At 52.8% G+C, this 12,940-nt stretch overlaps 1 protein-coding gene across 1 annotated transcript in view; it reads right to left on the minus strand.

Moving 5' to 3' along the window:
* Positions 1-9,698: 9,698 nt before the first annotated feature.
* Positions 9,699-12,940, minus strand: part of LOC104543297 (cyclin-I-like) — an 11,465-nt gene continuing 8,223 nt past the window's right edge. The window contains 5 exon segments of the mRNA XM_010187877.1: positions 9,699-10,039; positions 10,041-10,258; positions 11,388-11,618; positions 12,384-12,524; positions 12,669-12,743. Of these exon segments, the coding sequence (XP_010186179.1) occupies positions 9,802-10,039; positions 10,041-10,258; positions 11,388-11,618; positions 12,384-12,524; positions 12,669-12,743 (903 nt within the window). The 3' untranslated portion in view covers positions 9,699-9,801.

Genomic DNA, 12,940 nt, shown 5'->3' on the forward strand with positions numbered 1-12,940 from the left:
GAGGTAGCTCCTATGGAGCCACGCTGCTTTGTGCTGACTGAGAACCTGCCTTCGGCCCCCGCTGACATACACGGAGTGCTTGTGTGCTGCATGCTCTGCTTGCTTCAAGAAATCCCTGCAGGCTGCTTGGTGTCATGCTGAGCTGTAGAAACATTGGTGTCTGATGGCCAAGCATGCCGAAACACCATTCCCAAATGATGCTTGTAAATAGCACAGGCTCTGCTCTTGCTGGAGAATTCAGATGTGGTGAGCTGTTTCTGAAAAAAATTAGAAAACTTTGAGGACCTTTTTTTCTTATCTCTTAAACTGAACTGGTAGTTCGATTTTTTCAGAACTTTGCAGTCAGGTTTGTCAGCTCTTAGATAGGAGACCAGGGTGGTACATAATGGTGTGGGGAGTTTCGTAACGTTTGGTGGTCAGCGTTAGCCGCTGTTTGCCTCTGAGGAGCTGCTGGCACACGTGTGGTGTTGTGTGGGATGCATCGACGTCTCCGGCGGCCGTGACAAACGCGGTTTACGTTCACAGAAATCCGGTCGTGAGGAACGTGCCCCTGTTTTAGCGTCCTGTTGCTTCACACCAGGTGCTGTAACTGCCCCACTGGTTCATTAGCATCTCAGCTACTAACAGAGGCTTGGAAGGGAAATGCTGATGCTCCTGCCTTGTAGCACACCTTGGTTTTCCTAAAGGCTTTGAGCTCCTCCTCGCGCTCTAATGAAAAGCTGTGGATGCTGTAGGTGAGGCTTTGGGTCTTTGTCTGTGCTGCACCGGGGTGGATCGTGGGCAGTTGCCAGAGGAAATCCTTGCCATGCTTGATCCTTGCAGCATCCCCAGAAAGTAATTCACGGGAGGGCTGCCTTTTCAGGGTGGGATCAGATTCCTCCTACTTGGACAGCAGAGACTTTCCACCGTGCAGTGCACGCCGGAGGGAAAGCTCAGGCGAAATCTGCCATGAGGGAGAGCTTGGCCCTCTTGATTTCAGACTATTCCTGCAGGAACAACTTGTCTTTTTATACCTTTTTTTTTTGTAATCTGTTGTAGCTTTTGCTCTTTTCATCTGAAGCTGTTGCAGCTCTGGCCTGCTGACAGAGGCAGTGCTGCTTTCGGGACAGCGCATCGATGTGCCTCAGCCACTCGCGTGACTGTAGCATAGACACGCAATTCCCTGCCTGTGGGGCTGAGTGTGCTTAACCGAGCCCCTGCTGTCATTGTGGGATGGGACCACTTCAAACCTGCCCCATCTGGAGATGGGTCCTGGCAAAAGTAAATGGGAGCAGCAAACAGCCTTCTTCGCTTGCCTCGCGTTGGGTCGATGGCCACACGCACACCTCAACGTGTGCCGTTGTGCTACCTGCTCATCCTCACCCCCCAGGAGCCGGGACCATCTCTTTGGGCTCTGTTTCTGTTTATTTCAAGCTACTTCTGAAAGCCAGATGAAAACCTTGCTTTCCAGCTTCCTTTCAGTGCAATGGGCTCCAGTCCAGTCGTGGCCGTGCCCAGTCCCAGCGCTGTAACACAGCGATAACCTGAGCTGGAACACGGGTGTCGGGGCCAGGCCCAGCCCCCTGTAAAAAGAAGGGTTCATTGATGTCCCAAATGATGGGACACATCATGGTGCCCAGGCCTGAGACACCCAAATTTGGGTGAAGGCTTCTCCAAGAGCACCCGTGTAAAATAACCCAAACCGAACGCTGCAGCCTTGCCCCCTGCCACACGGCTCCTGAAAAATCAAGGCTTAAAGACACCACCCACGTACAAACCACAACCCTGACTGACTTCTGCCGTTGGTTGTCAGTAGTTCTGCCCCTCACTTTTCCTTTTTGGTTTAGTTTTCATGGTTTTTTGCTCGTCACATGCGCCAGAGCAGAGCCCGGCCTCGAGGTTTAATTTCTTTTTGATTCCATAGTCCATCTGCATGCCCACCCACCGGAGCGGGTCGCTGGTGTCTGCTCTCCCAGCTTCCTTTGAGTTTGGTTTTTTTTTGGGTGGTTTTTTTTCCACTTTGGGTTCTATTATTGCTAACTCTTTTTGTGTTTTGTTCTTTTTTTAACTTGCAGTGCAAGCTTCACATAAAGCCTGTCAAGCCAAGGATGTTCCTGCATTCACCTGCTTTTGCAGTAATGTGTCTCTGCCATCTGTTTTCTTTCTTTTTTTGTTGTTTTTTTTTAATATCATTTTTTTTAACTTGAATAACCATTAACTCGTCTAATAACATAGTGGGAACAAGGAGGAAGGGTTGGGTACAGGACTGTACGCAACTGGAAGTTCAGGGGTGGGCGGAGGGGCACGGTAGTGAAATAATCTCTATTTCTGGTCAAACCCAGCAGCAATAAACCACTTTCAGCCCCAGATTTGAACCGAATCAGGGCTGGATGCCACAACTGGGGTGAGCATCCTTGGCTGGAGCAGGTCCTGGGCGCTGCCGATGGGGATATGCCAGGGCCATAGCCCGGTGCCGGGGGATGCGCAGAAACCAGCCCCGGGAACTTCCCAGCCCGCTCCCCGGATGAGTGTGTAGATAACAAAAGTTTAACTGACCTTGCATGCCATTACATTTGCATGATTATTTTCATTCTTATTATCATTAACTACTATTTCTGTTGCCTGACTTGCCCACGTTAGCTGGCAGGGGTTTGCTGTCACGCGCGGGTGTGTTTTCACAGCCACCCTCGTGGTGGGAACCCAGCGATGCTGCGGTGCCCGAGAAGGACCATTGCTCAGCACCGCTTCCCATCTCTTCCTTCCCCAACCACCACACTTGAAACCCCACCTAAAACAGGCCCCGGTTTCCAATGCACGTGATTTTAGCGAGGCTTAGGAGCCCTTAGGGAACCGAATACCTGGGCAGGGAGGAAGACGGAGCCCTCAACACCCCCTTACAGCCTTCAGGAGGACTGGAAATGGGTCTGTTTAATGTGTATTTTTTATGCCATTGCTTTTTGGACAGAGCTTTGCCCTTCCTTGCCAAGAACCGTGCTTCCCCTGTGACTTTTTGGGGTTTCTTTCTCTCCTGCTGATGTACGCCCAGCATTGCCACTGCCCCCAGCTTGGCAGCCCCCTGTCTCTGTCTTCAAAGCACTCTGAAAAGTCACTTTTTCTAGCTAAGCCTCACACTGCAGCTCTTTGCTGGTTTCTGGGGTGGAATTTCTTACCTTTCTGGGGGCAAAAAAAGAAAGAAAAGGCAGAGTTATCACCTTTCTGAAGGATTGGGATATGAGTTTGGGGACAGCTTTTAGGTCATCTTGCTTTTTAACCTGCTCACACATGGTTTTGGGAAGAGGACGTCCAAACGTGATGTCTCGGACAGGCAGCAGAACCTGACTGGAGATAACGGAGATGAAAAGAAAGCAGTTGAGTCTTTTATCTTCCTTTTTTTTTTGGTACTTTTTGTCAGATTAAACAGGTTTCCTAGGGGCTTGTTTAGAAAAATGGTTCCTGTGGCAAACCCAGCTTTCAAACCCTGAGCTGTGAAGGAAGACGCGTGTTTTCGGGCATGGGTTCTTGCAGCCACGTCGTGTGCATCTCGTGGAGCGCTTGTGGCCCGCGCTTTGCTTCAGCCGTCCCTGTGCATGCCCTCTCCCAATGCACCAAGTACAGAACCGAATTGTGGCGTTCCCGTGTCCTGCTTTGGTGAACAGGGATGCCTGGCAGGGGAAATCAGCAGCTTTTTGGATTGTATTTCCTTTGACAGAACGCTGTGGCCAAGTGCTTTAACGTGGTTTTGCTTGGGTTTCTTCCTCCAGCAAAAAGCAAGCTGTTGTGGAGAAACGGGGAATAAACTTGCCAGAGTCAAAGGTACCGGTTGGGTTTTTTTGCCAAAGGAGATGTTAATGCCTCTTTTTTTTTTGTCTCCTCACCCCCCTGGGCCACGTTTAGTTTGTTACTGCTGCGCTTCTCTTTCCTTCACCTCTGCCTTTCTCCACTGCAGCCCCTGACTCTGCATGGAGCGCTGCACTCGCACCTCTTGGGATGTGCTTTCGCCTTTGCATGTAAGTACGGCAGGAAGAGCCTCCCCCTTTCTGCCTCCGTGCCGGTGCCAAACCAGCCGGGCTTTTCTGGAGAGGTTCCTTAAGTCCACTTGGTAAAAGTGGCGTTGTTAAAACTCCCCGCAATTAACTGCTTTTTGAGGAGAAAGAAGGCGTAGGGAACACAGCATCCAGCTCTACAGCAGCCCTGCACACATCCAGCTCTGCAGCAGCCCCGCACAGCTTCCCCCAGCAAGCCAGCTGTAGGCAGACTGGGCAGACTGGTTGCATGGGCAAAAAGCCTTGCTGGAGACTTCGCACTGAGCTGGTAATGCCGCGTGTTCCTGGTGAGGGGGATTTGAGATTGAGGGGGATTTAGGATAATAGAAAGGAGCAGGAAAGCACGCCGAAACGTGTGGTTTTGGGATGCTGGTGAGCCCGGGGCATGCAGTGAACCCCCAGAATGGGAAAGCAAACCAAACACAGGTCGCTGAGAGGGGAGGCGATTGCTCTTTGTAGGGGGATGTGTGTGTCTGTCAGTCAGCCAAGAATGCAGAGGGGAACGAGGGTTTGCTCCCCAAAACCTCCCTGGGTTTGCACCATTGCAGCTCCTCCTCAAAACGTGCCGGTGCGGATGGAAATGTCTTGTTGTGTGTGATCAGAGTGGCTCTGTCCAGTTTCAATCCAGTTATTTGCCCTTCCGAGGTGTTAGAAGAGGGCATGGTTTTGTCTTCTCCAAGGTTGCATTTGCAGTATGAGACACCCGCGAGGTGCTCATCAGCTTGGGACAGTACAAATATGAAGGGTTTTTTTAATTACCGGAAAATAAAGCTGTGAACAGCGGTAGAAATATTGTATTTGTTATACATTTTTAATATCCTGATTGCCTTAAACGATAGATGTAGAACTTTATTACCTTGCTATTTGAAAATAACCCATGTTTGTAACTGAACTGTGTAACCTACCTACAGTGTTAATGCGATGACATGTATGCATCTGTTAGATATTGTCACTTTATTTGATGTTAAAATATTTCGTTTTTAATTACAGATTTGAATAATAACCTTGCAGCACAAGCTCAGTTATTTCTCCTATGTGCTTTAGGTCACCTATGCAAACAGCGCCAACGCTTGGAGCGGGGCGAGATGTATTTTTACCCAAACGTTGTAGTCTTGGCGTGGTTTTGGTGTGACAGGAGGGAGCAGGAGGTGTCCCTGCAGCTCCCCCGGTGCCTTTGCGATGTCGCTGTAGCTCCGTGCTGGCGTTTGTCACCTTTTGGTGGCGGTTGCGAGCTTGTCCCCAAGCCAGGGCTGTCTTAGTGAGGTCCCAGGCTCCCTGCTTTGTGTGACCCCTGTTTCCCCTCCCTCTCGTCTCGCCCCGATTCTGAACCTCTCTCTCTTCTCTGTTTCTCTCTCTCCGTAGCTTCTTCTTTCTGTAGCCGTCACCGCCACAGCCGCACGCCCCCTCTCCCGGGGGCCCGCAGGGCACTGAAGAGCCTCTCCCCGCCAGGAGAGGACCCATCTCATTCTCCATCGCCTCCGCCCTCCTCTCCTTCCCCTCTTGTTTCTCACCCGCGCTGTGTGTCTGTGCGGGCTCTGTCTGCCCCCGCCACGGCTCCGGCAGCGTTCAGGTACCCCAAGTGAGAGGTAATGACCGGAGGGGAGAGCTTGGCCATCACGGGAGATGCTCCACAGGGTTGGGTTTGTGTCTCCATCCCCGTTTCCTTCCCTTTTCCCATAATATGTGTCCTGTTGCGTTGATGGACCCCGTTTCGGGTGGCCATGGCCTTATTTTCTGGCTGATTTGCTCCTGTACGAGCAAATTGGGAACCTCTTGAGCAGCACTGCCTTGGACTCCCATTGAGGGCTTAGCTTTATTTTTGCAAAGCCAAATTGCAAATTGTTATATTTTTATAACAACATGCAGTGTGGAATAGTTGTTTAACTTGGTAACTTGTTTACTTCAGCCAAAAAAAGCTTGAGAAGTGCCAGGAGTGGTGTTTAAAGGTAAAACCAGAGCCTGCAAGCGTGGTGTGCAGTGACCTGTAGCTGGCCTGTGGATGGAAGGAGGCTGCCCCATCCTTTTGGGATGGTTTTCATGTGAGGTGATGGACTTTTTAAAGTTTCATTCTTTGAACCAAATACTGGTGATTTATTGTATTAAACGCTGACCTGGCGCTGTAACAGCTTACCTGTATTAAGTGGAGTTGCTGACGGCTGCCCAAGCTCAAAGGATGGGAATATTTGCACAAATATTGTGCCATGTCTCTTTGTTTCAGTGCTGGTGCCTTGGCCTTGGCCAGGCCCCCTGCAGAGGGCTTTGCCATGGCCCATCTGTGACCCTCTCCATGGCAGCCTCCAACTTGCCCAAACCCCCTGCTGGTTGCTTGCCCAGAGGCCACCACCGGGTGACTCCTGCGCAGTGAGACTCTCCCCAGTGCCCCTGTTCTGGGCCCTGCGACTGAAATCTTGTGTGTGGTGGCAGGAAGCTGTGACCAGCTCTGCAGGCTGGCAGCACTGAAGTGTCCTGCTGGGCTCCTGACCACCCTGGGCTGTTGGAGGAGCCCTGGAGACCTCGGATTTTAGAGCATTTCTGCTGCCCTTCACACAGGCTGTAGGGGAAGAGGCCGGCAGCGGTGCTGCTGAGTCAGGAAAGTGTGAGGAAGGGCACAACCCTTTTGTGGATTGACTGCTGAACTCCAAATAGAAATTTATTAAAAATGTTATAGGAAGGCAGGGAAGCAGATGGGCACGAACCAAATGCCAACACTTCCCTGTCTTGGAGCTGCATCCTCCCAGGTGAGACCACAAAGGCTTGGAGGCCTTGAGAGGTCTTGCGATGAGAGCATCAGCCCTGCCATGAGCCGGAGGTTGCAGCAGGTGTCCTCTAGAGGTCCCTTCTAGCCCAAATTTACTTGCCATGCTGTTACAGAGCCACTCAGCTTAGGAGGAAATGGGCTCAAAGCAGGGAGTAACTTTCCTACAGAGCAGGTAGTGAGTGAGCTTGTGGAATTTGTCGCCCCAGGTGGTCAAGGCAGACGTTGTCAGTCGAAAGATCTGGGATTTTTTAAAGGTAAATTCATGGTGAACAGAGCCAGAAGGAATTTTAAGGGGAGGGGAGGGAAACCAGGGGGAAACCTCTGGCGATGCAAGCGGTGTTTGGTGTGTGTTGGGCAAGGGGACGGGATGGAGCGGGAGTTGCCAAGGGTTTCCCACATGTCGGTGCTGGGGATGGATGGGATGTACGTGCCCCTTGGCTCACCCCCTGCAGGCAGTGCAGCTGCTGGGGGAAGAGCTGTCAGCATGGGGTGAGGAAGGCAGCGTGAAACCTGTCACTTTCTTTGTCACTCAGTGTCCCCAGCAGAGCTGGGAAAGCTGCCTCATCCACAGGAGCAAGCAGATGCCCACATTTCAAACCCTGTTTTTGGGTTGAACAGCCCTGTCACTGCTTAGAGAGTCAAAATGAGCTTAAAGAAACTCCCAAAGCCCAGGAGCAGCTTCCAGGCTGGATGTGCCCCATGGGGGGTATCTGCCATCCACCACAGAGGGGACACAGAGGGGACTGAGGTGTCCTCCTACCAACTACTCGAGGAAGGAGGCTCTCCCCCATGGTGGGGGCCTGTGCCATGGCTTGGGTTTTTGTGGGGAGGAAATGTGGGAGGTGGGAAATGTCTTTTTTCTCTCTGGCACTGCAGGTTATTTCCAAATGAGCCAGACCTCGCGATGCGGGGGGAGCTGATCTTGGTGGGACGTGCCCCGCTCAAAGACAAGTCCTTGAGCACCACCTTTGCAGCCACAAAATGCATGTTAGAGAAGCAGAGAGCAATGACCTGCTTCAGCAGCACCCAGATCTCCCTCCTTACACCCAAATTCCCTCCCTCCCGTCCCAGCCAGGCCCAGCAAACACCTTCCTTATCCCAGCCCCGCACCAACTCCTTATGCGTCTGCAAGCAGGTTCGGGCTGTAACCCTGGTAAGCCATGGCACCCTCGTCCCCCCATTTTTAATTCCTCCTCTCCTGATGTGTTTCATAGCACTGGCAGCCAACTAAAAGCAGCTGCAGTCCCTCAAAACTCCTCTGTGCAGGACCCGCGGGTGCCTGGCTTGGCTGTCAGGGGGTGTGAAAACTGCCTGGCTGTCATCTTTCCCATGTTAATGTTGTTACATCAAGTCCTGGAAACCAGGGGGGTTATTTTTATGTAGAGCTGTGTGATTTAACCCGAGATGTGTGCCTCGCTGGGGGTCTGGAGTAGCGGGCAGTGGTTATTTCTGAAATTCTGCCGTATTTTGTGAGGGGGGTGTAAAGTGGAGCCCTGGGACTGCAGAGCGGCCTGGCTGGAGAAAACCGTGCAGAGGGGAGAAAGGAAGGGTCGGGCAGTGGTTATCCCACAGGGATCAGAGGAAGGGCAGGAAAACACAGAGCCCTTGGAGAAACACAGCCTCAGGGAGGGCATTCCCAGGACACGGCCGGACGAGAGCTGACACCCAGGAGGGATCTGTCACAGCAACAAGGACAGCACCTGGGACGCCCACTGGATCCACTGCAATGAGGCGACGCCGTGCCACCACCCTGGCACCCCCAAACCGCTTACTCACAGGTACAGGGCGGCTCCAGACTGATCCAGGACAGCAGGAAAGACGACTCGGAGTCCAGGACAACTTTCTTTATTGCTACCAGAAGGCTTTCATCAGTACAATGGCTCCGGTTACGATACCTTCCTCAGGGCTGTGGAGAGAGCTGACAGGTGGGACAGGTCATTCAGAGACAGAGGTGTAACACCGAGGAGACGAGATCTGAAGGGTTCGACTCTTGGTTAGAAGTTACATGAACACAAAACGTAGGGGGTTTGGGGGGGGTCTTTTGGTTTGGTTTTGTGGCTGGGAATCACACACCTTTCAAACCTCAGCTGCCCAGCGCCGCAGCGAGCGGTGCCGGCCACGAGCTCAGCGCAGAAACGGGGGAAACAAGGGACTCTGCAGAATTTCGGGTTCACACTTGACGCAGAGCGTCAGATGCTGGTGAAAATCCACACCGAGTGCAACGTTTCTTGGTGCAAACGAGACAAAAATACCGGGTTGGTTCGAGGGAGACAAAAATCACTGCTTTCTGTGTTGGAAAAGGCAAACTTTTAAGTTGGAGAAGTCTCTGTGTAAGGTACAGAGCGGAGCGGGTGCGCCCCAGGGTACGGCCACGCTCCGGGGGTTGTCACTGCAGCGTGGAGCGGTTTGCAAGCACCGGTTTGGGTTTGGTTTGTTCCTCACCGACCTTACTGAAACCCTTCTTTAAAAACACCGCCGTGTTTGAACACCAAGTGCGAACAAAACCTAACCAGGTCTCTTTCTCGAGAACAAAAACCAGAAAGCTGCCGTGAAGGTCATGCACGGGACTCGCGGAGAATTAAAAGGGGAGCGGAAAGGGAGCGAGGAGCAGACGGAAACCGGATCCCAGAGGCCGGGAACAGCCCTGCACCACTGCTGTGAGCTCTTGGAGGTGGAGAACGGGTGACGAGACACAGGAGCAGAAAAACAGTGGAACTGACAACACTAGAAAGGAACAATTTTTTGCTACTTTTTTTTGTTTGCTTTTTGGGTCTTTTTTTTTTTTTAGATTTTTATACTTTTTTGTGGGGTTTTTTTTTTAAGTGCTTAAATAGTGGAACTATAATTAGCCGCACAAGAAAAAAATTCAGAAAAGGGTTGGGATATATTTTTTTTTTCTCTTTTTTTTTTTTCTTTTATGGCTCCCTTCAGTCCAGCCTGAGAAGGTACGGCCCCTTCTCCCCCTCACCGCAACCAGAAGCCGCCGGGCTCCGCATGGTTTTCTTTTGGTGCCGCTCGCAGCTACATGACGGACACCGGCTGCAAGGGCGGACAAGGGGAAACGCTGCCCTCCTGCCTCGAGACGTCAGCGCCGCAAACGGAGCCCACGTTTTCCAGAGCCGCCGCCGCTGCCGCCTCCGGAGCGACGTCTTCGTTGTAGAGACGCTTGATGCCGTCGTAGAAGTCGTCCACTTCCATCTCTTCCACCTTGCGCTTGGCAGAGGTTTGCTTGCAGCCGCCGGCAGCTGGCAGCCGCCGGGTGCGCGGGGGGCGGCGCTTCTGGCCGGCCGTTGTCCTGGGAGAAACCCGGCCCTGGGACAGAGGAGGGCTGGCGTTTGAACGCTCCTCTGTTACAGGTCACCAGGGTGTGCTGGAGGGGACTGTAGACATATACAGAATTGGGCGGCAGAGAAGCCTGCAGGGTGGAAAGGTGATGTGCCACGAGCTCCCGGCAGTGGATCAGCTGCGCGCTGTCCATCTGGAGGGGAAGACAAGCAAAGACACCGGCGTTGCGGCGTCACTACCGTGGAGGGGACAGCATAAGGGCAAGGAGAGCGCCCTGAACGTGCCAGCCACCCGTGGACCTCAGTTCTCAACGTGGTGGATGCAGGAGAAAGTGAGCGATGACAGGGCTGAAAAACCCCAACACAACATCGTAAGATACAGACTCTGCTGCTTCTCACATCTCGTGGGGATAGAATCACAGAATCACAGAATCGCTGGGTTGGAAAAGCCCTCTGAGATCATCACGTCCAACCGCTCCTGTCTACCCACTAAACCATATCCTTAAGTACCTCGTCTACCCGCTCTTTAAACACATCCAGGGATGGTGACTCCACCACCTCCCTGGGCAGCCTGGTCCAGCTTCTGACGACCCTCTCAGTAAAGAACTTCCTCCTTCTCTCTAACCTGAACCTCCCTTGGCACAGCTTGGTGCCGTTTCCCCTTGTTCTATCCCCCATCACCTGGGAGAAGAGCCCAGCACCCACCTCTCCACAACCTCCCTTGAGGCAGTTGTAGGTGGTGATGAGGTCTCCCCTCAGCCTTCTCTTCTCCAGGCTGAACAAGCCCAGTTCCCTCAGCCGCTCCTCATCAGGCTTGTTCTCCAGAGCCCTCCCCATCCTTGTGGCTCTTCTCTGAACACGCTCCAGAATCTCAACATCCTTCTTCTAGTGAGGGGCCCAGAACTGAACACAGCACTCGAGGTGCGGCCTCACCAGTGCCGAGTACAGGGGGATGATCTGTTGGTAATAGCATGTGAGGGACCCTTTCAGTTGTGAAAAGGCCACACTGCATCTTTCAGCAGCTCGAGCGTTTGTCTTTCCAGTGACTTGCAGGCCACATGGGATGCTCAAAATGAATGGCAGAGCAGCTAAAACGAGGTGCAGAGAAATCCCGTATCCATCAGGGCTCCTCCCTCCGTCACCCACCACCTGCAGCCAGGATTAATGTTTGCAGCCCTGTCCCAACCAAGTGTCCCTGCAGGCACAACCATCCCTGCCAAAGCGTCGCTGCAAGCGGGTTTCAGCAGCTATGGATCCAAAAGCCCCGGCTGGCATCGATCGCCCCAAACCCCGAGCAAAACGCAGCCCCCAGCGCCCCCTCACCTGTGCCTTCTGGAGCAGCTCGATGATGAGAGCCAGCCAGTCGGGGAGCAGCTTCTCCAGCTCCAGGCTGACGATGGCCAGCGCCAGCATGGAGCCCTTGAACTGCCGCAGCTGGTAACAGGCCATGCAGTGCAGCAGCTGCTTGGTGAGCGCCGCCACGTGCTGCGAGGGGCTCAGCTGGGGCAGCACGGTCGCCAGCTGGGGCCTGGTGGACACCGCGACTGCGTGGAACTGGGGGGGAGACAAGGACACGGGGGAGCTGGTGTCACCGAGGAGCAAAGCCAGGGCAGGCCTCAGGAATGGCTTGTGGCATCTTGGGCACACAAGGACCCTCCTGATTAAATTTCCAGGCGGTTTCCACACCACAGGGATAAAAACCAAGGCACTGAACACGCCAAGAGCTTGGTGAGGCTGTTCTGACAGGGCCTGATGGAGGACCAGGTGTCTCGGGGCTCTGCGAAAGGCCATCCCCTTCCACCCTGCCCTCGCAACAACGCGGGTTTGGCAGTTCAGGTGTCCTAGACAAAAACTCCTCCTCGAGCAAGCAGAGAAGAAATTGAGCAGAGAACCTCAGGATGCTTTCTCCTTCCATTTTCTCATCTAAACAAGGGGCTCTCTGGCCACACAACTGCTTTCTCCTTGGTACTACTCACTGTTTCCGTGCTGCCCTAGCTGTGAGCAAACCCACTAGGAATTAAGACTCGGGGGCAAGGTTTTTGGGAGCTGTGCGTCTTAGCGTGTGGCCTGACACACCTCCAAACAGGCCAGAGTGGCAGGTGGCGGGCCCACATTTTGGAAATTGTACCTGAAGTGTCCCAAGTCTCCTCTGAAACTCTCTGGCAAGGCTTTTTGTTTCAGGAACTCCTTGTAGGAAGGAATTACAACTGCGTCCTGAGGTCTGTGCTCCCCCACAAGGAGAGTTTTTGTGTAGGTACCTCTCAATGCGTTACTTACACCAACAGGTAACAGAAAGAGCGTGAGTAGCCCCTTACTTACAATATGGAGGAAATCCAGTGGCGTTGCCATGTGAAGATCCCAGTTCAGTTTATCCAGGATAATTTTCTCCATTCTGCGAATTTCAGCTGGAGAACAACCACAAAAGCTGTCCCGAGCCAACACCTTCAGTACTGGAATCCTCTGCAGAAGCCAACGCAAAGAAAGCAACGGGAGAACCAAGCATTGTAAAAATCCCATTAAACGCTTTGTTCCTGTCCTGGCAAGCGAAGGCAGGACTGGAAGAGCAGATCCAGACAGCACCGAGGCAATAAACAACAAAATTACCTCATCTTCCTCAATGGTCTTTGCAGCGAGGAAGAAGCAGCTGATTGCAATACAGTTCAAGTACTTCGGACGGGCCTAGGAGACACAAGAGGGTGTGTGAATGTGATGCTACTGAGGGATTTAAATCTGTTTCCTTCCCATCTCAGGAGGAGAAAAGCAGAAGGGCCAGGTTGGCATGTGGCAGAAAGCGCTGCCACTGCTGTTGGTGCTGCTGGGGGTCAGACGCTCGCTAGGGCGGAAGAGAACTGAAAAATGCTGCTGTTGTCTAGGGG

The sequence above is a fragment of the Mesitornis unicolor genome, unplaced genomic scaffold (assembly GCF_000695765.1).
Source record: "Mesitornis unicolor isolate BGI_N332 unplaced genomic scaffold, ASM69576v1 scaffold17227, whole genome shotgun sequence".
NCBI lineage: Eukaryota > Metazoa > Chordata > Aves > Mesitornithiformes > Mesitornithidae > Mesitornis > Mesitornis unicolor.